General features: G+C 56.0%; 7 protein-coding genes across 7 annotated transcripts; 4 read left to right on the forward strand and 3 right to left on the reverse strand.

Annotated features, from left to right (window-relative positions):
• Positions 1-989: 989 nt before the first annotated feature.
• Positions 990-2,397, reverse strand: CkaCkLH20_03428 (uncharacterized protein; the record flags this gene model as incomplete). The annotated part of the gene is made up of 4 exons (XM_038886147.1): positions 990-1,167; positions 1,357-1,995; positions 2,084-2,127; positions 2,287-2,397. The coding sequence occupies 4 exons, from the start codon at positions 2,395-2,397 to the stop codon at positions 990-992; spliced, it is 972 nt and encodes a 323-aa protein (XP_038748656.1).
• A 5,181-nt stretch (positions 2,398-7,578) lies between these two features.
• CkaCkLH20_03429 (uncharacterized protein) lies at positions 7,579-8,971 on the forward strand (the record flags this gene model as incomplete). The annotated part of the gene is made up of 2 exons (XM_038886148.1): positions 7,579-7,728; positions 7,805-8,971. 2 exons carry the CDS (start codon positions 7,579-7,581, stop codon positions 8,969-8,971), a joined length of 1,317 nt encoding a protein of 438 aa, XP_038748657.1.
• A 741-nt stretch (positions 8,972-9,712) lies between these two features.
• Positions 9,713-10,885, reverse strand: CkaCkLH20_03430 (peroxisome assembly protein 10; the record flags this gene model as incomplete). Its single annotated transcript, XM_038886149.1, has 1 exon — positions 9,713-10,885. The coding sequence occupies one exon, from the start codon at positions 10,883-10,885 to the stop codon at positions 9,713-9,715; it is 1,173 nt and encodes a 390-aa protein (XP_038748658.1).
• Positions 10,886-11,777: 892 nt separating this feature from the next.
• Positions 11,778-14,661, forward strand: CkaCkLH20_03431 (carbon-nitrogen hydrolase; the record flags this gene model as incomplete). Its single annotated transcript, XM_038886150.1, has 11 exons — positions 11,778-11,831; positions 11,900-11,977; positions 12,074-12,466; positions 12,517-13,026; positions 13,075-13,147; positions 13,197-13,672; positions 13,720-13,742; positions 13,797-13,810; positions 13,922-14,365; positions 14,422-14,469; positions 14,531-14,661. 11 exons carry the CDS (start codon positions 11,778-11,780, stop codon positions 14,659-14,661), a joined length of 2,244 nt encoding a protein of 747 aa, XP_038748659.1.
• A 1,053-nt stretch (positions 14,662-15,714) lies between these two features.
• On the forward strand, positions 15,715-16,836 carry CkaCkLH20_03432 (gpi anchored dioxygenase; the record flags this gene model as incomplete). Its single annotated transcript, XM_038886151.1, has 1 exon — positions 15,715-16,836. One exon carries the CDS (start codon positions 15,715-15,717, stop codon positions 16,834-16,836), a length of 1,122 nt encoding a protein of 373 aa, XP_038748660.1.
• Positions 16,837-17,452: 616 nt separating this feature from the next.
• CkaCkLH20_03433 (uncharacterized protein) lies at positions 17,453-19,393 on the forward strand (the record flags this gene model as incomplete). Its single annotated transcript, XM_038886152.1, has 1 exon — positions 17,453-19,393. The coding sequence occupies one exon, from the start codon at positions 17,453-17,455 to the stop codon at positions 19,391-19,393; it is 1,941 nt and encodes a 646-aa protein (XP_038748661.1).
• Positions 19,394-21,225: 1,832 nt separating this feature from the next.
• On the reverse strand, positions 21,226-22,599 carry CkaCkLH20_03434 (uncharacterized protein; the record flags this gene model as incomplete). The annotated part of the gene is made up of 1 exon (XM_038886153.1): positions 21,226-22,599. One exon carries the CDS (start codon positions 22,597-22,599, stop codon positions 21,226-21,228), a length of 1,374 nt encoding a protein of 457 aa, XP_038748662.1.
• Positions 22,600-25,141: the final 2,542 nt, after the last annotated feature.

Consider the following 25,141-nt stretch of genomic DNA (forward strand, 5'->3'; position numbering starts at 1 on the left):
TGGCGAACATGGTTATAGACAGCTCCGAGAAAGGAGTTGGGCACGTAGTAATCAAAGTCGTTAGACTTGGATCAAAAGTAGCAGACTGAGGAACTTCAAAGCATTGCCATAATTCTCATGAACCGTTTTCTAACTTGCAAATGACAGACACTTCACTCAACTACCTCTTCCACATCTTCCATCATTCGATCCTCACGCCCCGCGTCTTCCCACAATCACCTCGCCACAGTCGTCTCCCATCAATAACCCCCATCCCCGCGATGTCTTGCATATTCTGGGCCGGAGGACAAGCTGGCTGGCCACGTCAGAATACGATCACGGGCTGTGAACCCTGCTCTCCGCGATCTTGTCGCGAGGGCATGGGATCCTCGACTGTGATGGAGACAGGGGTTTCCCGGGTTTGATGTCTCTGACGCCGGTTAACGACGAGTTCTTGGGATTAACGGTTCTGTTTAATCGCGTTGTAGCGAGATACCGAGGGACACGGTTGATCTGTGTAAATGATGAGTTCAGATTATGACTGCAGAAGGCGCACAGCCGCGGCCGTGATGATGTGTCTACGCGGCTTGGCCTCAGCCCCACGCACCCGTGCCGTATGTCTAGAAACATCGCCTCACTGCAAGCTCAGAGTATTGGAAAGAAGATGTTGCCATATTCGTTGCTTCATTAATTAAATGCTACGTCTAAGTCATGCTGTAGCATCCCGGCCCATCAGGCGCCGGGGGGTATCATTCTAGGGACCATCTTGATGGTTATTATTAGGTGGGAGGCATCGTAGGTCCTCCATGGTCTTGTCCTCTGGCCCCTGCCGCGCCAAGCTTGTTCGTCATCGGCCTTGGAGCTCAAGCTTTGGGCTTCACGTCCTCGTCCCAGTCGCAGTAGCGGAAGCGTCTCGAGACGATCGAGAAGACGGAGTCTTGGCTCGCCTCGAGTTGCAGTATCTGGGCGACGTGCCGTCTGAACTGCTTCTCCTCTTCGAGATACTCTTCCTACAAGCGCTGCTTCTCCTCTTTGCTGACGACGCCGGTCACGTTGGCCAGGAAGTCGGATATCGCCTCGAAGTAACCCTCCTCTAGCACACTGGAGTTGTGGTCGCCCGCCGGCAGGGGTTTCCAGATTTTTGTGGGCGCAGTGGATAGCTCGTAGAGCTGGCGCATGTGACGAGGTCTGAGACATGTGTGTTAGCCTAAGAACGATGACATCCAAGACAACAAGACAAGGTTGTAGACAGCCAAATATCAGACTCTCGTCGAAAGTTCAAATCAAGCATCCCGAAGGATTCATATTTTGTGGGTGGTGACTTCAGATCATCATATCCGCTGGAAAGTAGGGGAACAGTAGACGTGGCGAACTTACGGGACAATCTCGTCCTGCAGACCGGAAAGAAACAGGATCGGCACCGAAGTGATGTTCGGGATCACCGTTTCGCTCGGCCAAACTTGGTGGCACAATAGTGTCAAGTACTTGGCCGGGGGGAGAACGGAGGGGATAAGCTTGCGCATGGAGAGGAACGTATTCTCCAAGATCAGACCCGCAATATCGCCATCCTTTTGGTTCTTAGAAACGAGCTTGACGGCGACGGCGCCGCCCAGACTCTGGCCGTAGACAATCAGCTTATGATTGCTCGTCTCTGCGCGGGAACGCAGGTAGTCGAGCGCCGTCTGGGCGTCGAGGAAAAGGCCGGACTCGTCAGGCTCGCCGGTGGAAAGACCGTAGCCGCGGTACTCGAGCATAAAAACATTGCAGCCGATAAAGTTGATCAGCATGCGAGCAATGGGTAGGCGGTGACCGATATTGCCGGCGTTGCCATGAAACATTAGGATGGTGACATTGGAGTTGTTCCCACCGCGCGGGCCGCGGATGTAGAAGGCGGAAAGTTTTTCGCCGTCGTTTGTCGGGATGACCAGCTCTTCGAAATCCTTGATTCCGTATTGCGAGGGTCGTGGGACTTCGGTACGGGAGTTCGGGGGCATATGCGAAGGGTAGATCAAAGCCCTGGTGCGCACAAGATGGTTAGCTTGGCTGTGGGGTCGGGTCGAAGAGGTGCGTCACATGGACAGTCGAGGTTGTGGGAAGGACATACTTTTGCTTGAAGTAAAGGAGGGTGGTCAAGACAGCCGCGACGCCCTGTACGGAAGAGAAGATGATTAGCTCCAAGCACTAGGATGGCGATTGAGGCACCGTCTCGGGTGAGGGCCCAAGAGGAGGGGTAGCAGACTGGAAGATTGAAGTATCGGTGAGAAAAGATGGGCAGTCCGTAGGACGAGGAGGCGGGAATGGCCATACCGTAGAGGCTATGGCTGGTAGCCGCATGTACGCGCCAACAGTACTGAGCATAGAGACAGTCTGCTCAAGGTAACTGCTGGAGGACGACGACGCAGAGTTGGAAGAGGACATCGTGAGAGTCTGGCGTCGCGGGAAGGACAGGCGGAGGAAAGATTATATTTCGTATTGCTGGACCAGTCGGCGAGCCCTCAATTGGAAAGGACCTGACCAGTTCGATGGGGAAGGTAAGACCCGAAGCGATCCAGGAGAGAGCGGAGTAGGAGGCGGTGGAGGGCGACGCTAGCTGATGACAAGTACTTTTGGCCGCGGAACGGCGGGCGCAACGCGGAAGCAGTACCGAGATGGTGTTAGGGTGCAGGTCAGCATGAGGCCAGAGGGGACCTGGACCTAGACCCGGCTCAGCGAACAGGGTCGCGGACGGAGCGGAGTGCTCAGCCTGGTGGTTGGCCCTTGAAGACTGGAGTTGTTCCCTGATCGGAACGAACCCGAGGATCGGAGGAGAGGGCGGTGTCAACTTGTTGAGAATTGAGCAGTCCACAGACTCTTCTTTCTTGCGGTGGTATACGTGCCGCGTTTCGTCGGTTTAGCATTGACCGCGGGTGGCAGACGGGAAACGGTGGTGTGGTTTTCTTCAAGAAGGCCGCATGATGCAAGGCAAGGCAAGGCAAGCCAGAGGAGGGAAACCGCGTGAGGTGAGGCGGGAACTGGCAGCCGTGCAGCCGGCCGGGTGGGCGGTCTTTGTTCTGGAGACTGGGGGTGCAGCGATGCCGTTGGGGTTGCAATTGCAGCGTTCAAGGCAGATGGTGTCCCTGGCGCGCTTCTTCAATGTGTATCGAAATTCGAATCGGTGGGTGATGTTCGGGGGTAGCAATGCTGGGCGGGTCTTCTGACGGGGAGGCTTGTCGATGCGGCAGCTGACCTGATTTGGTGGTTGCGTTGCCGGCAAGGGTGCTTTCGTTTTCGGAGTAGCCAAGACTTGCAGAATGGAGCATGGAGGCAATCAATGTTGAGTATCCATCCGTACGGGTACTTGGAGTGGGAAAACCGAAAGATACGATACGATCGGTAAGGATGATTGGGGACGCTGGACGCGAAGTGCCTTTGTTGTGAGTTTCCGAGATACGACATCCAGCATGAAATGAGAGGATATCATAAACCCCAAGTCATAGGATGTGCTGTAGAGGGCGTTGGTTGGTTGACATATTCCCGTTCCGACGCGGACAGACGCGTTGATAGTCTGGTGTGGTTTCATTGCGTTTGTTATCAAACGCGCCTCGCATCAAGCAATATACAACCATCGCATGGCCGACGATCCGTCATTCTTACTGGAGATGGAATGCTTGTCCACCTTACCAGACAACTATGCAATAGGAAGTGAAGGTCCGGGTTATGAGAGGTAGCCACAGCGAGTTCAGAGTATCCGTACAGGACCTGCTTTTGGCCCTTCTCCTGAAGATCGAGCATCTTGTTTCCTCAAAGACGCCTCCATCTGTCTACTATTGAAGCTACCGGCGGAAGGAGGCGGCGGCGGCGTCATTTGGCAGGGAGAACGAGAGAAAGCCGTAATTTGGTGGGGAGCTTTGTCTCTCAAAATGCAATCTCGGGCCACAGGGCGAGCAGTGGGCTGACATCGCGGGTTGCGGTGATTGGTAGAGGCCGACAATAGGGGAAGTGAAGTCGTTAGGAGGCCGAAAACGCGTGGGACGGACGCTCGGGGCTCGAAAGCTCCCAGCTGCTGGTGATTACATAGCATCGCCCTACGTAAGCTGACTGCGAATGCGAATGGTAGCTAACCGCCATCCACTCACCACGGCGGGGAACTCATCCCAATCGTCACTAGAGCTTCTGCTGCGGAATGCTGCTACTTCGACCGTCCTATTCGTACTTAGCTAGCTTCCGCAGGCGAGCAGGCGAGATATTCGAGCCATCTCAATCTCGTCCGTGGGGTCGATGATGTTGTCCAGGCCCGTACTGATGCGAAGTACGGGCTTGGCGGCCGTCCTCACGTCTCACTTTGAGGTTGGCTTGTTGGGTGAGGCTTACAAGTGAACAATATGGCTCAAACTAACGAATGGCAAGTCATCTCAAAGGGATCCTCCCTCAATCGACTCATTACAGGCCACATCTGGCTTGCTGCCCCCAGAGATCGCCTTGCATCACCAACAAACGCCCTGCAAGTCATGGGCAATCCATACGATGAACTTGCTGCAATGCCATCGACGATCAGACGCCAGATGCTGTCTTTCTGTTTGCTCGCTACAACGGACGTGGGCCACGCAGGGAGGGAGGGCGTGGGCTGTTTGAGGGAAGCTCAAACGCGAGCAAAAAGGAACGTCGAAGGATCTCCAGCACCTGCATCCACTTAAAGCAAAGGAACCGCAAAGCCACCAGGACGGAAGGGAAACTCGCCAGGAACAGAACCAACTTTCGTCTGTTCTAATTATGACCTTGCAGACAGCGGCCAACAGAGGCAGCGCCCCCCGTCCCAACAGCAGTCCGTCGTTTCTTCCCGCTCGCCAACTTAGACGCGCGCCTTGGGGCCGCCGAAGAAGACCTGCGTCTTCGCCTGCCCCCAGGTTCGGCGGCGATGCACTGCAAATGGGGGCCGGGCTATCTCATGCAGCCCGCTAATCAGCGTGCCAGAAAGCGATGTGACGGCCCCCGAGATGTCGGCCTGGAGGCCCAACGCGGCGGCAGCAGCCGTTCCATCCCTCTGGGACGACGTCGTCATCCCTTTTGATTCGCAGCGAAGGTCGACGGATAGGGGCAGGGTTCTCGTTTGGTCCGGTCTCTGTACTGCATCTGGTCTGGTATGGCATAATAAGCTGAGTTGAGCTGCTGACCTCGTCCTCGTCCTCAGAATGCATTTCCATTAAGTCCCCGGCTCAACCCTGGTCATGGAAGCCGAATCGCCCCCAGAATAGAAGCAGATCAGAAGGCCTTCCTTTGCGGTTTACCCCTGAGTTCCCTTTCGGTCAACAAGGGTTTCTCGTCTCCTCCCGTGAAACCGCGGCAGACGGGACGGGGATGAGGACAAGACATGACATTTCTGTCGAGCGTCCGGAATGTTGCCCCTCATCGGGTCTATTTGTGCTGTGTTTTGGTTGTATATGCGAAGCCGGATGACCGAAGACATTGAGTTCAGACTGAACGAGGTGAAGGACTCAGCAGCTAAAGCAGCTAAACTTCGGCCGCCAACGGAGGTGGACATGCGGCGACGCAAAAGAATCCACCAGCCTGCATCTCCCATTTCCACACGAGTTCGCCCTGTGAAGAAACGGACGAAGCGCGGGGGATAACGGTCGGTCTGCGGTATCCAATAGCCCACATCAGTTGCATTCCGCGGCAACTCATGGGGGCGGAGGTGGAATCTGACGCTGCGAGGAAAGTGGGAGGACGCTGTAGGTAATATGTTGCACCGTAGAGAAGTGTCCAGTCGTGCGTGTCGTGCTGCGCAGATTCTCTCCATCGTCCACCGTCCACCGTCTTCCCGCCCGAGAATTGACTGAGGCGAGCGATGCAACCACGCCCACCGTTTTCGCCCTACTGGCAATGATTGGTTGATTGCGAATTGGCTATCATCCCAATATCAGCCAATCAGACGCGTCATCTGGCCGGATTATAAGGCGAACCACCGCTGTTTCCCCGGGATACCGCTTGTCAGAGGGAAAAAGAGGGAAAGAACAGGGGTGCGCCTAGCAAAAACATGTCAAGCTGCCCAACTGAGGTCTCCACGGCCAAAGACCAGACCAGACGGGACGAAGAAAAAAAATCCCACTGCGAAAAGTTTCGTTCGATTCCACTCTGCTTGCATAGACTTTTGCAGTGCAGCTTCACAGCTCTTTTCAACTACACTCATCGTAGTTCTTGTCTATCAGAACCGACAGCTGGGCGCGCATTCTCCAGACGGGAGTAATCTCATTCGCAAGTCCAATCTCTTTCAGCTTGGACAGCTTCTGGACCAGTTCCCAAGCCATTGCCCCTCGATTCTACAAGCCACCAGCTCCTCCAGCTCGCTGGCGTCCCTTCATATCGCAACTTTCGCTCTGAAGTCTCGAGCTCAAAAAAACAACACCACCCAGCTCGGATTCCTCAGTCTACAGGAATCTTCAGTCGCCGCCGACCTTTACTCGCCCAGCTCCTGCGGTTGGCCCTTCTTTTTACCGGGTGCAGAAATTTGCGCGCGTTCCTCAGCTGCTTCCATCTTCCAACACATCTGAAGCGCGAAACAAATTCTCACCCCTCCATTCCGCCGCCCCCCCTGCGGACAAAGTCCCCCTGAACCCCTCCAAATAAGGGATTCCAACATTGGAGATCGCCGACGCAACTACGTCTTTGAGACGCGAAACCAACACGGAGAGAAGCCCCTGACATCGAAAGCTGAACTCTGAGAGTTCCTCTGCTTCCCCGAGTCGTCCGTCTCGCCGTTTCTGTCGTCCTCATCATCTCGCCATTTCCCGTCAGCTGTCTGTTGCCGCCGACAAACACACCCGACATCAACACAACACAACAACACTCACCATCTCACGCCCGGGCTGTGCTCACCATCCTGCTAGCTCTCGCATAGCCGCTATCTGACAGACTACCAACGTTTGTCCAAACCAAAGCTCCCAACTCTCGGTTTCGTCCCCAATTTTGGCCTGTCTTCATACCAGGCACGTCCCGGCTTGCATTGCAGTCCACTTGTCGACGATCCCCCGAACCCGCCAATTCGGCCACTCAGGCTTCGTCCTCCGTCTGCATTCTGCAAATCCGCCTGCCGACATACACACCACGGCCGTTCCGTCGCCGCCCCAAATCGCCCTTCTTTCTCTTCCGTTAAATACCGCGGCCCAGTCAAAACCGTTCCCAGCCCAACGTCCCGCGCCCAATAGAGGCCTATCGTAAAGACAACACATCATCGTACAGCGTCGCTCCCTTCACCATGGTCTCCTTCTCTTGCGAGGTAAGTCGCCGCCCTCTTCTTCAACCCTCATCTTCTCCCCCTCCTCACCAAGGGTCCCTTTACTTCTCCGTACGACCCCCCGTCGGCAACACCCCCGAAGATCCCCATGTCATCTTATAATAACCTCCAGACCTGACATCACATCCTCACACCACACACCTTCCACACTCCAAGACATCAGAGACACACCCCTCCAGCAACAGAAACAAACACCCCTCCACTTCCCCTTGGACACTCTTTAATAGCCACTGTCTCGTCCCGTCCCTCCCTCGCCTCCTACACCATACACCCCTCTTTATCCCCCAAGAACCCAATTATCTTCCTCGATCAACTCCTGCGCAACATCACTGACCTGTCTCTTTGCTCGGCCACAGTCGTGTGGTGATGTCTTGACCAAGAAGAAGCTCGACCCGCACAGAAACCGTTGTCGAGGTGCCACCTTTACCTGCATCGATTGTATGGTATACTTCCCCGGCACCGAGTATCGTTCCCATACCGTAAGTTCGCACCAAATCCTTCGACCGTTCAACGGGCGCCGTCGTTGGAGCTAGTCATATGCTAACCCGATCGTAGAGTTGCATGAGCGAGGCCCAAAAGTACCAGGGAGCACTCTACAAGGAAAAGAACAACAATAAGAAGAACAACAACAAGCCGAACAATATCCTGCCGCAGAACGTACCCCTCCCCGAACCTGAAGCCATGGCTCAGCCCGCATACGTCGAGGACGTCCCCGAGGACGTCTTCGAGACCTACGAATACCAGGGCGGCGGTAGCGACGACGGAAACTCCCCCGTCGACCTACTCCCCGAAGCACCTACGCCCCCCTCCGCCGTCGGGAACGACGGCAACCTCAACGTCTTCGACTTCCTCGACGCTTCAGCAACGCCCAACGCATCCACGCTCCAACTCGGCCAAAGACAAGCAAACGAGGAAACACAACTGGTCCGCTATGAGGCCAGCGCCTACCTCGACGAGTCCGGCGAGATGGTCGACGAGGACCCCCAGGCCTTGGTCCAATACGGCACCGGCGCCATTCCCCTCGACCCCTACGAGACGCCCGCCCCCAAGCACGAGCGGAGGAGGAGAGACGGGAGCGAGAAGAAGGACAAGAAGCGCAAGCGCCTCCACGTCGACACCGACCAGATGATGATCGACGCACCGCCCACCCTCGCACACTCCGGCCTCACCGGCGGCATCAACCGCATGATGCGTCCCGTCTTCCCGCCCTCGCCCGATTTCTCCGGCGGCGACGCCGACCCATCTCCCCTGAGCCCGCTCAAGAAGACCAAGCACTCGAAGCACAAGAAGTCCGAGGGCGGCGGCATCGGCAACAACCTGCTCTCCCTGATGAACTTCAACACCAGCAGCAGCAAGACCAAGACCAAGAAGCGCAAGACTACGTCCTCCTCCAAGAAACATTCCGCCCACCGCCACCGCGACGGCGAGAAGGCCCCCAAGCTGATCGAGTACCGCCCCGGCTCCCGCGACAGCAAGAAGGACGGTGACGACGGCAACCAGATGGTCGTCTACCGCCCGCGCGCCGACCTCTTCCTCTCCTTCGTCAACAAGGGCCCCGAGAGCGAGCGCGGCTGCAGCATGAACAAAGCCCTGAAGCGCTTCCACCGCGAGCGCAGCGCCTCCAACGACGGCCTCAGCAAGCTCATGGAGGAGAAGGAACTCTGGCGGTCCCTGCGCATGAGACGCAACGACCGCGGCGAGATCGTCCTCTTCACTGCGTAACAGGGGGTTCTGTTCTCCTTTTCAAATCACTCCATGCATTGCGCGAGGGTGGACGGGTAATGGCAGGGGGAGGCTAGGCGGAACTCATAAAGGACACCGGAGTTTTGAGCGTTTGATGTTTTTTTTACTCTGCTTGCAAGTGGTTTTCGGAAACCGTACTTTTTGGCACATGATACCTACGCGATGAAATAGAGAGCCATCGAGCCCGGGAGGGATAACGGGCCCGGGCCCCATGGGGGAAAGGACCGTTGGGGGTGTTCGGATCTTTGTCTTGGTCGACACCAGTATCGCTTTTTATTCTCTCTCCCCCCTTCTTCTCTGGATGCCTACATCGTCATAGCCACATGCTCCTAGCTGGTCTTTGAGCTTTTCACCGAGCCATATGGTTATGATATTGAGGGTAACCGGATCAGGGGTCATTTTAACTTTTCAAATCTTCTCTGTATTGAGTATGATGGTCGACCAACACGTTTTTCTCTCTCGTTGCATTTTTCGTCTTGCTTGATGATGAAAGTGTGTGTGATGTATAACAGGCATTGCCATCTCATGAGCGCGCCTCTCTATTCTGTGGTATATATTCCCCCTCGTACAAATTATGCTTCATGCCCTTTTTTAGTCGTTCAAATGTACACCCTCATCCCTAGTGCAAGCAAATCCGGAACCTGAACCTCTCCGCTCTTCGTAAATAATAAATGATAAATGTACAATCTCCTTCATCCCTCGCTGTAACTTAAACACCTCTCATGCAATCCTCAGAGGCAGGATATGCTGCACCATCGCCTCCCGCCTGCACAGCGGACACTCGGGCTTCTCCCTTACCCAGTCCCCGATGCAGACCCAGCAGAAGACGTGCCCGCACTGCGTCGCCGACGGGTCCTTCAGCTCCTCCAGGCAGAGGGTGCACTTCCGCTGCGCCGCGCCCGATATGTACCCCATGACTTTCTCGTCCCCCAGGTCGTACCGCGCCCCGCCCGCGCTCTCCGGCGGCGCGGGGGTGTGCGTGACGGCCGCGATGTCGAGCTTGCTCGCACCCGCGCCGGCGCCGCCGGGCGTGCCCGTCTCGGAGAGCAGGACGGCCGTGTTGGCGGCGAAGGCGTTGGCGTCGAGGGAGACGTCGGCGGCGGAGGGGGAGGCGGAGCGTTCTCGAGACGTCCGTAGGGAAGAAGAGGTGGAGAGGTCGGATATGGTGGAGCGGATGTGCAGGTAGGATTGCACGGCGAGCTGGGCGACGAGGAGGACGCCGAGGACCTCGTAGCCGGCGCGGTCGGGGGAGTCCGGGACCTTGCGGGTGAAGACGTAGCGGAGGCCGAGGAGGCGCTTGGCGAGCTCGTAGTAGGTGCCGGTGAAGTAGAAGACGGCGAGGGTGGCGGCGTGGAGGGGCGCGGCGGAGGTGAGGGAGGAGAGGTTGGCGAGGACGTAGGCGGCGAGTTTCTGTCGCGCGGTGCCGGGCTTCTTCGTGGGCGAAGAGAGGGAGGATTGGAGCGAGGCGCGGATGCGGGCGCGGACGGAGGGGAGGAGGCGGCCGAGGAGGTAGGGGAGGAGGACGGAGGTCGCGATGTAGGAGGCGCGTCGGGGGAGGGTGGGCAGGGCGCCGGAGGGGTCGTCGTCGTCGGAGTCTTCGGCGCCGACGTGCAGCTGGACGAGGTCGCAGTACTCCTCGCCGAGGGTGCGGTTGCCCGGGAGGGTGGTGAGGGAGAGGTAGAGGGTGTCGGCGAGGAGGCGGTGGAGGGAGGTCGCTGAGTGGGCGGAGCGGGCGCCGAGGAGGAGGCGGTGGAGGGAGGTGAGGGTGTTGGAGAGGTGGCCCTTGTAGTAGGCGTCCTTCTGGTGGGCGCGGATGATGTCGGGGGCGGAGGCGTACGGGTAGGGGGAGCGCGGGAGGGTTGGCGGTTGTGGTTGTTGTGATGGGTCGGCCATCTTTTTTAGCGATTGCGCATTGCGCGCGAGAACTTTGGAGGTGGTGTTGGATGGTTGTACCTCGAGGTTAATTGCGTGGAGAAGAAGACACAGAGAGTGTATTGGCGAAGCGGGGAGAAGAAGTCGCGGTCGTGGAGGTTGTTGTCGTGAGTTCGTGTATTGGGTGGTGGTGATGTCGGTTTTGGTGGTTGGAATTGAGCCGAGGCGCTGCGAGAGGTGCCGGGGCTCGTTGGCTGGAGCTCGGCCGGCAATTGTCAGCATGTGTAGCGGTCCGGCGCCGACGGCCTGGGGTCGATGGCGGGGGGAATGGGACAGGGATTGGCACTACCTACCTCACCATGTACAAGCCGCGGTGTCACTTTGAAGGTTGTCTGATGCTTGGATGAACTTGGGGTTCACTCTAATTCAACTGAAGGTTTCCCGAATTTGCGACTGAAAGTTGAAAGTTTTAAAGATTCATTGGTATTATGAAGTGCAGTTCGCTAGTGTTAGTGCACGCACCAAAGCTCCGCGCAGATGCTAACAGGCGATACCGGGTGAGGGGTTTGATAAGACAGTCTGAGTCTCTAAAGCCAATTGACCCGTAATGCCGAAACTCCTCCGTCAAGCTCTTCGGTTTTGGACGTCTTACGTTTGCCGTCGAGAGAACTGGCAACCTCTTCAGCTAGGTATTCAACAACGGTTCCAGCTCTGCGAGGTCTGAGTTGTTTGAAATTCTGGTCCTGGATGAGTCATCTTGCTGTTGCACCCCACGCAACTTTATCGTCACTACATACCTTCCTTCACCTTGAAGGGTGACTTAACCCATTTCCGACACTGGCCTTTTGGAGGTGAGCTCACGCAAATTCGGAATTCTATCATCATAGACTAACGTTTTCATAGTATTGCCAAGATGGGACATCTTGTGACTGTAGCGACGTGTTCGCTGAACCAGTGGGCTCTGGATGTGAGTCGCCTCAGCCCTTCGACATGCACCATCATGAGCTGTAGCACTTGCTGACAGAAGGAACATAGTGGGAAGGCAATGCGTCTCGCATTATCGAGAGTATCCAAAAGGCAAAGGCTGCCGGAGCCCGACTTCGTGTCGGACCTGTAAGTGACTCACGACCCCTCAGCTCGATCACATCACTTCTTCCTCCGGCATCCATCGCCAAGCATACATGAAGAATGAATTGACGTCGTTTCTAGGAACTCGAGATATGCGGCTACGGCTGCCTCGACCACCTCCTCGAGCAGGACCTGTACCTGCACTGCTTCGAGATGCTCCGCCGCATCCTCCTGGACGAGTCCTGCCACGACATCCTCCTCGACATCGGCATGCCCGTGCAGCACCGCAACCAGCGCTTCAACTGCCGCGTCCTCTGCCTCAACGGCAAGATCCTCATGATCCGCCCCAAGATGTGGCTCGCCAACGATGGCAACTACCGCGAGATGCGCCACTTCACCCCGTGGATGCACCCGCGCCAGACGGAGCAGTACCACTTGCCGCGCATCCTGCAGGACATCCAGGGTTCCACGCATGTCATCTTCGGAGACGCGGTCGTTTCGACGCCTGACACGTGCTTTGGCGCGGAGACCTGTGTAAGAAGACTGGGATGGCTCGGATTCGAGCTGGACTGACGATCGCGCAGGAAGAGTTGTTCACCCCCAACGCCCCGCACATCGCCATGAGTCTGGACGGCGTGGAAATCATCACCAACTCGAGCGGCTCGCACTTTACCCTGCAGAAGCTCGACACCCGTCTGAAGCTCATTATGGAGGCGACGCGCAAGTGCGGCGGTATCTACCTCTACGCCAACCAGCAGGGCTGCGATGGCGACAGACTCTACTACGACGGCTCCGCCATGATCTTGGTCAATGGCGACATCGTTGCCCAGGGATCGCAGTTCAGCTTGAACGATGTCGAAGTCGTCACGGCTACGGTCGACCTGGAGGAGGTGCGGGCTTACCGCTCTGCCATCTCGCGTGGTCTCCAGGCTGCGCGATCCGATGCGAAGTACGAGAGGATCCAGACCCATTTCGAGTTGAGTTCCGAGGAGGAAGACGCGGATGTCGAGAAGCGGCCTTCACCTCCGATCCAGCCCAAGTACTACTCTGTCGAAGAGGAAATCGCGATGTGCGCCGGCTGCTATCTTTGGGATGTAAGACTACCGTGCCCTTTGCATACGCGCATATGCTTATCTGTCTAGTACCTCCGGCGATCCGGCACAGCAGGCTATCTCGTTCCCCTCAGCGGTGGAATCGACTCCTGCGCAACCGCAAGTACGTTACCAGAAACCACCACAAACTGTACGACACTAACCCCGCGAAGCAATCGTCTACTCCATGTGCCGCATCGTAATGAAGGCCGTCGAAGAGGGTAACGTCCAAGTGATCGAAGACGTCAAGCGCATCGCAAAGTACGACGGCGACGGCGTCCTCCCTAAAACACCCCAGGCCCTCTGCAACCAGGTCTTCTCGACGATCTACATGGGCATGAAGACGCAGAGTTCTGCCGAGACGCGCGGGCGCGCAAAGGACCTCGCCGAGGCCATCGGCAGCTACCACATCAACCTCGACATCGACGACGTCTACCAGGCTCAGAAAAGCCTTGCCGTCAGCGCGCTCAACTTCGAGCCGAGGTTCAAGGTAGAGGGCGGAACTGTTCAGGAGAACTTGACACTGCAGTGTCTGCAGGCGAGAATTCGTATGGTCACCGCGTACGAGTTCGGGCAGCTTCTTCCTACTGCCAGAGGACGTCCCGGCGGTGGCGGGTTGCTGGTTTTGGGAAGTGCGAACGTTGGAGAGGTGAGTCTTACCCCTTAATGAGTGATGACATGTGCTGACTTCGGCAGTCTCTGAGAGGGTACTTTACCAAGTAAGTGGTTTGGGAAACGTAAGCTGCAATTTTGATGTACTGACCCGTATATAGATATGATTGCTCCAGTAAGCCGATCTTCTTGCACACACAGCTCCGCCAAGGGTGTCGAATCCCGCGCAAATCCTTTCTCGCGCGGAGGCTCTTCTAGCCCCAGACCTAGCTAACCCCTTGCACAGGCGCCGACATCAACCCCATCGGCTCCATCGACAAGGCCGACCTCAAGCGCTTCATCGCCTGGGCCGAGAAGGACTTCGGCATCCCGTGTCTCCACGACTTCCTCACCGCGGTCCCGACCGCTGAGCTGGTGCGTCTCTCCCACTTCCCTCCTACCGAGGCCCCTCGCAGGTCGGATCCCACTCACACACAGAACCCACAGGAACCCATCTCGGAGACGTACGTCCAGAGCGACGAGGTCGACATGGGCATGACCTACCAGGAGCTCACCATCATGGGCCGGCTCCGCAAGGTCAACAAGCTGGGCCCGTACGGTATGTTCCAACGCCTCGTCCACGACTGGAGCGCCGACCGCCAGCGCGGTCCGGACGACGACGCCCCCGCGTACGACCCGAAGCAGACGGCCGAAAAGGTCAAGAAGTTCTTCCACTTCTACGCCATCAACCGTGAGTTCTGCTCCTCTAGAATACAACTGGGGCCAGTGACTGATAACGAGGAACAGGACACAAGATGACGACGCTCACACCGGCACTGCACTGCAACGACTACTGTAAGTCCACGGCCCTGCCCAATCGGGTTGGTCACGTTTCCGCTGACGAGGTCGAAAATAGCACCCGACGACAATAGATTCGATCTCCGTCCCTTCTTGTACCCCCCGTTCTGGAAGAGCTGGAGTTTCAAGAAGATTGATGCGGAGCTGGAGAAGATTGAGAAGAGAAAGGCCAAGAAGGCGGCGGCATAGACGGTTCCACTTTCCGTGTAAGTTGAGAGAGGAATAGAGTCGCGAGATGGCGGCATTCCAATATCACCCGAAACCCGACAATTCGGCCCCGACTTTTGGTCACTTCTAAGTACCCTTCTAGAACGCGCGTAAGTGAGGCTTCAACATCGTTCGCTTAGATTTCGATGTTGATCCCAACTACACATCCCACATCCCGTTTCCCTCAATCTTTTTTCGTGTTTGTTTCCCCGGTGTTGAGGCTAAAGAGCCCCCGCCCAGAGCGTCGGGATGGAAGGGCGGGAAGTAGGGCGCCAAAAAAAAGCTTACGACGTCAGATCCAACGTCGATCGTCAATTATTCTCCGCGATCCAATCAGCAGCCTCGCAATGTGATGACACCGCACACGGAATACGCGGGGGCTCCAGGATTGATATTAAACATGCGCGGGTTCGAAAACTGATGAGAATTTGGTCGGTGGCGGTTGGTTCGCATTTGCCCCAGAAGGCACTGCCCCGAAGCGAAAACTCGCGATCTGGGGCAAATGCGAACCAACCACGTTCAGCCTCTTCGACACCCGACTGAACCTCGCGGTCTTTTTTTGCTGATGATGTTTGTAGGAGATGGGACAAGCTTCTTCTGCACTGACTGCCAAGACTTTAAGGTCCACGACGGAGGTGCTTTTTTGGTTTCTCGATGTGGCGTTCATCCGGAACCGCGACCCAGCTTACAATCCACTTGACGAGAATGGATGAACTTCCAGCCTTTTGCGGCATGAAGGGACGAAGTCGGTGACGACGACGGATGACGCATGGCCCGTCAAGGTCGTCGACGGAAGGGGCGCGGCTCTGATATGGCGATGTTGGTGACGAGAAAAATAGGAGAAGGGAGGCCTCGATCATGAGAGTGCAAATTCACTTATAAGAAGATGTGCAATCCGGCTTCGAGAGAACACCAGAGAACTCACCAAGCCAGCCTGAATCAACAGACATCAGACTAGCATACTCTCACTAAACCCACACAATCTTTCCAAAACATCAAAGACAACAAACACCACCACTCATTCACCCAGCAAAAATGCACTCCTCCGTCCTCCTCCTCCTGACTTCGGTCATGCTCGGCGCCGCCCACCCGGGCCACCACGAGGAGTCCCACCCGGCCCTCCTCGCCGCCCGCCACCAACACCACGGCCTCGCCCGCCGCGGCCTCGAGTCCTGCCAGAACAACAAGGCCTACCGCGACGTCCAGGCCCGAGCCCACGTCCGCCGCGCCCAGGCCATCGACTACCACCGCGCCGTCCGCAAGGCCAAGCGCGCCGTCGACAGCGCCGGCGTCGGCCACAACCAGACGTCCCTGCACGCCGGCATCGACGTCTCCACCCCGTCCTCCGAGCTCTTCGGCTCCAACCACACCTGCATCCTCAACCCGGAGGGCGAGATCGGCCCCTTCTGGGTCAAGGGCGAGTACGTCCGCTCCGACCTTCGCGACGGCGAGCCCGGCGTGGACGTCGTCCTGGACGGCCAGTTCATCGACGTCGAGACCTGCGAGCCCATCACCGACATCTACTGGGACCTGTGGAACTGCAACTCCACGGGCGTCTACTCGGGCGTCCAGGAGAGCTCCAACGGCAACGGCGACGACGCGTCGAACCTGGACAAGACGTTCCTCCGCGGCGTCCAGAAGGCCGACAACGACGGCGTCGTGCAGTTCCAGACCATCTTCCCGGGCCACTACTCGGGCCGCACCACGCACCACCACATGGTCGCCTTCCTCGACGCCACCGTGCTGCCCAACAACACGCTCTCCTCCTCGCACGCGGCCTACATCGGCCAGCTCTTCTGGGACCAGGACCTCGTCGAGCAGGTCGAGGCCCTGTACCCCTACAACACCAACACCGTTGACATCACCCCCAACGCCGAGGACCACGTCGTCTCGGACGAGCTCGGCACCAACGCCGACTCGGACCCCTTCTTCCAGTACGCCTACCTCGGCGACGCCGTCGAGGACGGCCTCTTCGGCTGGATCACCATCGGCGTCAACCGCTCCGCCTCCTACGACACCTCCTACAGCTTCGAGCTCACCTCCTCCGGCGGCGTTGCCGTCGAGAACTCTGCGGGCGGCGGTGCCGGCGGCGCTCCCAGCGGTACCGGTTTTCCCAGCGGCTCTGCCCCTCCCGCCGCCACTTCGACCTCTGCTTAAGAGGTGCCAGAGGGGAGGAGGAGCTGGGCGATGATGGAGTCGATAAGCAGCGTTTCAGAACATCTGTGACGGGCTCCGGAGTCATATTGCACGATGCGTCGGATCGGACGTATGTGCTTCAAGATGATGAGGATTTCTCCCCCCCACCGCGCGTCGGCTTTTCGGACGTGCCTTGGAGGGGCCAATTTTATATGGGATGACCACCATGCGTCGGCGCGGACGTATCTTGGTTCATGATGATAACGATACCCCCTGTTTCAAGCGTTTTCCTTACTCCTTTTCTTCAATAGAGAGATAACAAAATCAAATCCCGCTCAGGAGTTTCACAAATCTGTTTCTTGTCGTCTCTAAGTGAAAGCGAACCCGAGAACATTCATGGAAATTAATAGATCAGGCTGTTCACGACATGGTATCCGCATACGGGAATGCGGGGCATGGCCAATCAAAGATGCATGAGATCATTCTTCAGCGTTGTATTATCTGATCCTTCGTTGAAGGAGGGCAAAAAAAATGGGAACTCCGTATGGGTCTCAAGAGTGAATCATGTCGCGCAATTGCGACGTTATCTGGCCGTCGGTCTCACGATTTCTGGAAAGTCGAGATGACGCTCCTCGAAATGTCGACAGAAACGACCGAGACCAACGACGGCAAGATGGTCCCAGATCTGGAGACATTTTGGTATGAGCCGGACCCCGAAGATCTGCGCTGTCTCAGCTGTGGACTACCATTTAAAGATGAAGCCCTCGTCCGCACGTTCCGAGTATGCCCGCCAATATCCGAGCAAAGCCCTCCTTCAGAGTGCAGCAGAGTAGTCAAATCGCATCTCGACGCTGATATCCTCTTCTTCGACCGACATCTCCAGTGCGTCTTAGACCAGGGCGTCCCCGTCGCCGCAGTCTCTCACGTCTGGGATCCGAAGATATCAGCCATCCAGCAACGACCCCGGCACTCGCCACAACCCATCGATGTCCGTCTCCTCGCAACAGAAACACCGATCCGGATCCTCGGCGGTGTCCAAGACGCCGGCGGGGACGAGCGGCACATGGAGTTCTGGCACGACTACTTCAGCGTCCCGCAATGGACCCCCTCGCTCAAGAGCAGGATCCTCCTCGCCATCCACACAATCTTCAGCACCGCCCGCGTCACCGTCGTCCACTTCGACGACCTCAGCCCGGACGTCGTCGAGAAGCTGCACCGCGGCGCGACCTCGCGCGAGCGCCTCGAGGGCGTGACGGGGGTGTGCAACGCCGCGTGGTTCAGCCGCATGTGGACGGCCATGGAGTTCGTGCGCAGCGGCACGCCGATCCGGATGATGACCCGGGACTTCCGCCTCGTCCGCGGTCCGCCGGGCGACGACGCCGGGTTTCTCGGCAAGGTGCACGAGGTCTGGAATGCCGAGGTCGAGGCGCACGGCGGGGACGTGTTCGCGGTCGAGGAGGAGGTCGGGATGCGGCGCTCCGAGAACCTCGTGCCGTGGAACCTGGGGCCGCTGAGGGAGGTCAGGGCGTTGGGGCGGGCCAACTTCGCCATGGCGTTCGCGCTGCTCTCGAGGCGGGGGTGCCGCGACGCGTTTGACTTCCTCCACGCGCTTCGCGGCGTCGTTGGGGACGCTTCGGAGAGGCGGATTGGCGATGATTTCCGTTCCGAGTATGTCGGGACCGCGTGGGAGTGTCTCCGGGCGGGCGATGTTAGTCCTCTTCTCATCACCCCCGCAATCGAGGTGTTCAATCCGCGTTTGCCTCCTCCTGTTTTTCGGAATTATAATGATATTTGGACGTGGGAGTTGGGAGAGCAGATTAGCCCTCCCAGCCACTTGCATGACATGTCGATAAGTCCCGAGGAGGACGCCATTGATGTAAGACTTCAGCCTGTTGGAATCGTTACCATGGTAATGGAGCTCGACTGGGAGAGCCACCTGAGTCAATTCGAAAGATGCGCCGATATGGCGTTGAACTGCACTGGACCGAATCTGGACGCTTTTGTCTCGACACTTTGCACCAGGTTATATGGCGAGGACAAAGAGGCAGTCATGCAACACCTCGAGAACGAGAATCTCGTAGACGACGTGACGGAAGTTTTAAGTAGCCGGTATCTCACTTCAGGTTGGAACTCGGATTGGCGAACATGGAGGATAGATAAACACGGCCTGCAAGGCGAAGAAGCGTGCCGCTGGCTAGCCGACGCCCTATGCCTCACCAAGATCGTGGACGGTCTCGCGCAGAGCCGGCTGGCCCTGGTATTCGCTCGATACGCCACCATACACTGCGCCGCGCAGGCCAAAGTCGCCGTCGTGACGTGTACGGGGTGTTACGAGACGTCCCTGTTCCGGGTGGGGTTGTTCGCGCCCAAGATGGACGTCCGGCGGGCGCGGGCTTGGAGGATTCCCGGGTTGGAGTATCGCATGTCGAGGCCTGGCGGGATGGCGATACTCGAGAAGGGTGGAGAAGTTGTTGGGAGGATGGTCTGGGCTTCGCCTGCTTGTGCTTGCGAGGAAACCGAGATGGTGAGGTTGAAGATGCCGGATTTACCGAATCCTCGGCCTCATGACAAGCGCTGAGTTGAGAGAGTTATGTAGTACTGGAAAGGAGAGCGGCGATATTCGTCTTTGGTGTTTGAAGGCGCAGGGAGTACACTGGAGGCGCTGTAGATACCAGGTTTGCAAGTACAGGGCAGAAAAGTAACCCAAAAGTACGTTTCCATGCCTCTTACATTGCCGAGGAAGCTGATGAGTGGAAAGCCGGGGTTTTAATTCACCCTTGGGGGCAACTTTTTGCAGTCGCAACACTCTACCTTTTATATGTACTGTAAGGTTCACGGAAAGCATGGTTTAGAGTCTTGTTGGTTCACCACTCCAATATGTACACTTTAAACTTGCCTTTCTTTGAAGACCCGGTTGATGTGCCCTTATATGAAGCCGAGCCTCATTGATCGCGGTCGTAGCCTGCCCGGCCAACGCCGGCGGGTTGCGTGTCCGGGGCAGACCCGCGTCGTCGGGCATATCCCTTCTGTCAATTGCCTTTCGGCGGGCAGCCTTTTTCCGCGGCTCGCTCGCGCATCCCAGCGTCGGGAGAAGACTTTGGACTAAACACCTGGCTAGATACGTTCTCTTAGATACTAGTTGAGATAGAATGGCAGCCTTGAGGAAAGGGAGGAGATATGTAAGATCCTCATACTCCGAGCTCTAAGGTATAAGTCGCCGCGGCATAAGAGAACAACCTCCAGTTCTTAGTATTTATCTCTTAGTCTTAGGAAGGCTTATAGCTTTGTGTTTAAAGGTAGCACTCTCATTAGAGCGCTTGCCCCAGGGGCACATAAAGTAGATAGCAGCATTAAGCGAAACAGTAGGAACCAGGCACAGTAACTCATTAGGATATAACTCATCTTTATTATAAAAGATCGATTTGTAATACTAGCTTATTCTTCCATATGAATACTCGACGAGAGACCAAGGAAGACGAGGACAACAATAGAAACAACAACGACAGGGACGACAGAGACGACAACAACAGAAGAAACACTTAAGACAACAATGACGCAGCCAATAGTCGGTATTATTTATTCCAATCCTATTCAACTGGACTCGTCAAGTCCTGTGTGTGCCCGGTCTCAGCGGACAGCGTACTCGAATACAATAGAGTCAAGGACCTCACCGCTGAATGAACAGCAGCGGTGCCACATGGTGAAGGATATCAACGGTCGACTGGCCTTGGAACGCGATTGTCTGCACCCCTTGCGGTCCATCTGCTCATCTATTTCGTCTCCTTCACCATTGTCGCGGCCACGCCCTCCTAGGAGGCATGGATAAACAGGTTTTTGGCTGCAGGGCTCCCATTCCAGTGGAGGCGGCCCTGCTGATTGCGCCATCGGACGTCGCTTCGGATAGATCTCAAAGTCCGTCCGATGTAATCCGAGTATTTGAGTACCATGGCGTCATGCTTTAGCACCAAAACCTCTTGCTCTAGAGAGACGCGGTTGATAAGCATATCCCAGGCTACCTGGATATAGTCTCTAGAGCATGCGACCGCTGCTACATTGCCGTTTAGCAAAGCATGTCCAGCTTCTCGTGTTTGCGCGCCAAGTGACTCTGCGGCTCGACGCGTCCCCGGAGGAACGGAGGCGCCTAAGAGCACCGTCGCCGCAAAGTTCCTTGCCGCTTCAAAGAAAGTCTGGTCGTCAATTGGGATGGTCGTTTGTTCTTCTAGGAGCTTCTTCAGCCGCGGATTAGGTTGTGAAATTGGGAATGCTGCGCTAGCCGCGCGAGGGAAAGCGGACATAATGGGCTGTAGGACGACTAAGCTTAGTCAAAGCCGAGAGGTAATCCTGATAGTTGCTCTGTCAAGTGATGTTCTTGATTCTGCTTCGAGATGTGTGTGCTAAACGTAGGGTCTTCTAGGTATCTGCTGTTGTGTTTCTCGGGGTGGATGACTGAGTCGGAACGGACGTTTCTCCCTCAGAAGTCAAATTGCCGAAGAAAATGGCCTCGTCCATTTTCTGCAAAACCGAGCTTTCTATGTTCTGTGCTAGAAAAGGTTCATGAGAGGGGTGGAGAAGCGGACTGTCTTCGATGGGCTGAGCCGAAACAGTTCCATGAGACGGGCGGATGAGTGTGCTGTACTCGTCGCTGTCGAGAGGACCGAATGTTCTCAACAGCCAATAGTTCAGCAGCGGAGAAATCCTTGGGTGATTTGTTTTCCAACCCAGTGGGAGCCAGTGGCAATTGAAGAATGCCTCGAGCCTGCTGTAGTTGAAGCGGTAGAAAGGGTGAATGGGTCTCGTGTAGTTGGCGTACACGTTGCGCGGCGGGTCACGGAGAGGATGAACGACGGATTTCGTGTAACCAACTAAAGACACTCTTGGTCTCTCCAGATCCTGAGATCCACGGCGGAAGGTTAAGATGACACTCTCCGGGTGAATGTGATAGTGGCTCAGACCAATTTTGTACTGTCTGACAACGCCGGCAAGAAGATCTTTCATCGTGCCAAGTCGAGTGGCCACGTCCACTTGGAGGAGTGTCTTCGTATCGTCGTCGAGATCGGGCATGTCGCCAACGTAGATCTGGTTGCCGACGTCATCCTTGACAAACAGCTTTTGCAGACAGATGCCGTCAATAAACTCCAAAGCAATGACACCGACGTATCTGGTTTGAAAGTTGGGGTCGGTACTCTGAACTTCAGCAGTCCAGCACCCGAACCATTGAGGTGCGATATGAGGGGCTCCAGTCATTCCATGCTTGTACAGAAATGCATAAGCCCCGACTTCGTCGCTCAATGCCATGTCTGCTCGGGCGGTGACCTTGAAGTGAGCTTCCATGGGATCGACCACCCGTGGAAAGAACATCGGGTCGAAGGCTTTGATGAAGATAACGTCGCCAACGGCCGGAGTTCGCTGGTTTTCGTAAAGAGGCGGAGTGAGAGGGACCTCCAGTACCTTGCACTTTAGTTTCTGGATACCAGGAGAGTAGGTCCCGGGGCCGGTTCCATGAACTGCGAGGATTTCGACCTTCATTTTAAGCGAATCGTCCTTTTGGATGCTCCGATCAAGGTTGTGCGGTTGGTTCTTCTCTCGGAAGACCAAGCCCGCGCGAGTGAGCGTCTTGTCTGCTGCGGCTTGTCCTATTTCTTCGTCACCCAAGTCTGGTGGCATCGGGTAGAACTTCCACCCCCAGGGCTTTGGCGCTCCATGTGGTGTTATATGCAAGATCTTTCCTGGGGAGTAGAGCTTCTTGTGGTCCTTCAAGATCGTTGCGGCGTCGGGAAACGACATCTTGGAAATCGTCGAGAAGCGGGTAAAGAAGCAAGGCTTTTGCGTCTTGGAGGTCGATGAAGCAGAAGCAGGTACGTGGTTGGTTCGCGGAGAAGACGGCAAAACGACGAGGCAGAAGTCATAGAGAAGATTTTGGAGACGAAGTAAAGTAAGGTATTTAAAAGGTGAAGCTTCCACTCAAGGTATTTTTGGCAGAGAGGTGGGACATGATAGACAATCGAACCTACCTTCCAGGTTCTCTTCTCTGTCCAGGAAGCCGTGAGGTTTCCACGGTACCTACCTTGAGTAACTCTGATCTTCGCTCGAGAGCTCCCATCGTCGATAGACGCAAATGAACGACCGCACAGCAGCTCACAACAACCCACCCAAATAAAATTATATAGAAAGAGCCAAGGTGATGTTTTTAACGTCATCCGTCCAATTCGGCCTCGGCTTGCAGGATCTCTGAGGCGGTTTTGGCTGAGGCTTCTCTGCCGAGGATGCCAGGAAGCCATGAATGAGGTTCTGGGCCGTCAAGAACCTGCCTCGAATAGCCATACAGATGGTTTAAGAGCCGAACCATAGCTTCTAGGTCCATCGCGATGGATTAATTTGCGGGAGGATGATTGAATTCTGTTTCTACCACAGCATCTCATGCACGAGATTGTTTTTGCTTTCCACCTTTATATCACAGATCAGAAAATGAACGAACGGACTGACGGACAAGAAAAGAACAACGTCATGCATAAATGACTCTTACTCCGGGACGATCTGGGCATCTTGTTGCCTTCAAGATAGCAACTGATACTAGTTTGGTATACACAGATGCCACAAAGCTTGGTATCGCCAGAACCTCGGGATGTTGACAATCGTGGCAAACCGGCTTGCTGAGTAAGACTTAAGAAAACAAAACTGCCGTGAGCAAACATCATGCCAAGAGCCGCACAGATTGTTCTGCGGCGTCGGAATTGGCAATGAGGCGGCAAGCCTTCTCCGCGACGTCGTGGATGTGGAAATGAGATTCGCGGCCACTTAAGACGCCCATGAAAGGGGCGTGAATGACTTACGCAACGAGGGGGTGCGCGGCATGTCGTTCGTGGAATTCGTCTTCTGAACGCACGACTTAATCGATGTACCAGTGGCGTCCATCTCTTCTTCCCACGTAAGCACTTCTGTGTTAATTCCCGTGTTCATGTTGGGTGTCATGAAGACAAGTGCCAAGCGGGCTGAACGACTGTCAAGCAACATGGTTGCCTGCCGTCTCCGGTAGTTCGACTGTCAACCACATGGTCTCCACTTCCGAGGGCATGAGCTCGGCGCAACGTGGCCAGCAGGCATTTTGATGCTGGCACGATGAGATGCCTGGCTGGAGGCGAAAGAGACTATTGATTTGGCTGGCAGAGAGCGTCGACCGCTCTAAAGATGATCAAAACCTATTGCTAAACCAGCATGTTAAGCCGGAGGATCCAGTTCCCGCGTTTCCCGACTCCTTCCTAGATTCGGTAGAGCCGAGATCCGACGAAACGCACCAAAAAGACGTTTGAACTGCCGTGTTGAGCGATATTGTACAGCTCTCAGAGCGAGAACGGCAATACTGTCGACACTGGTCGTCTCATGCATGAGCGCTAACCACCTTTCGAGTCGAGATTGACGACGGTCCCACGTAGAGCGACCAACCAGTATTGGGTTCTAGGCGGCAACGCGCGGCGGCCGACGAGCAAGAAGAGAGCTGGCCCGAAGGATAATGGAAACCAAAGAAGACAGAACATGGGGTAGCTTACACGAGTAAGTGACTTGGATGTGAGGCCATGCTTGTCCTTAATCTGAGCCGGCGAATGGCGTGACCACTGGGACGGCGCCACAGGCTTTCCCAAACCACCGGGACGCCGAGACGACACGAGTGGCTGCGCGAACATGTACCAGACCACACTCTGGTTGTAAGTGTCCAGGATGATGGTTCCGGATTCCAGGGTTCCTGATTGAGAGCTGTATGAATTATTGGGTACTCGTTGTGGCCCAGACCTTGATCTCCGAGCGCCGCGACGTTGAAAAGCTTAGTTTGATAGGTGTCGTCTGGTATTCAGCTGATGTCCATGCTGCATGACAGCATGTGTGATGTGAATTATTTGACCCGGCCAGAAAGCATGAGCAGGGGTCCGTAAGTCGGCCAGAGGTCACAGCTGCGGCCAGTTCAGCTAAACGCGAGTGCTGTATCGAAATGGTGCTAAGATGGTCTAGTAGTTGACGCGCAATGAAATGATAGGGAGCATGCAATGCAATGCGCAGCGTCGCCTCGAAGCACCCAGTCTACGCGCCCGGGAACCCTCACTGCTGTATATTGTCTGATGTGGTCGTCCTTGTATGTTGTGGTCCGCTGAGGCTAGCGGAAGCCACGTAGTATTGGTGTGTGAGAGATGAAGCTGACTGGGGAACCCATCATGAGCTGGCCTGAGAGTAATAGGGGAAGATGAGATTCAATGCAGGAAGCGGCTTGTCCACTGTCGGTATCGCGGCGGGTGACCATGGGTGTTCGCTCAAAGTTGCTACTTTGGCAGCGGCTATT

The sequence above is a fragment of the Colletotrichum karsti genome, assembly GCF_011947395.1.
Source record: "Colletotrichum karsti strain CkLH20 chromosome Unknown Scaffold8, whole genome shotgun sequence".
In the NCBI taxonomy this organism is placed as follows: domain Eukaryota; kingdom Fungi; phylum Ascomycota; class Sordariomycetes; order Glomerellales; family Glomerellaceae; genus Colletotrichum; species Colletotrichum karsti.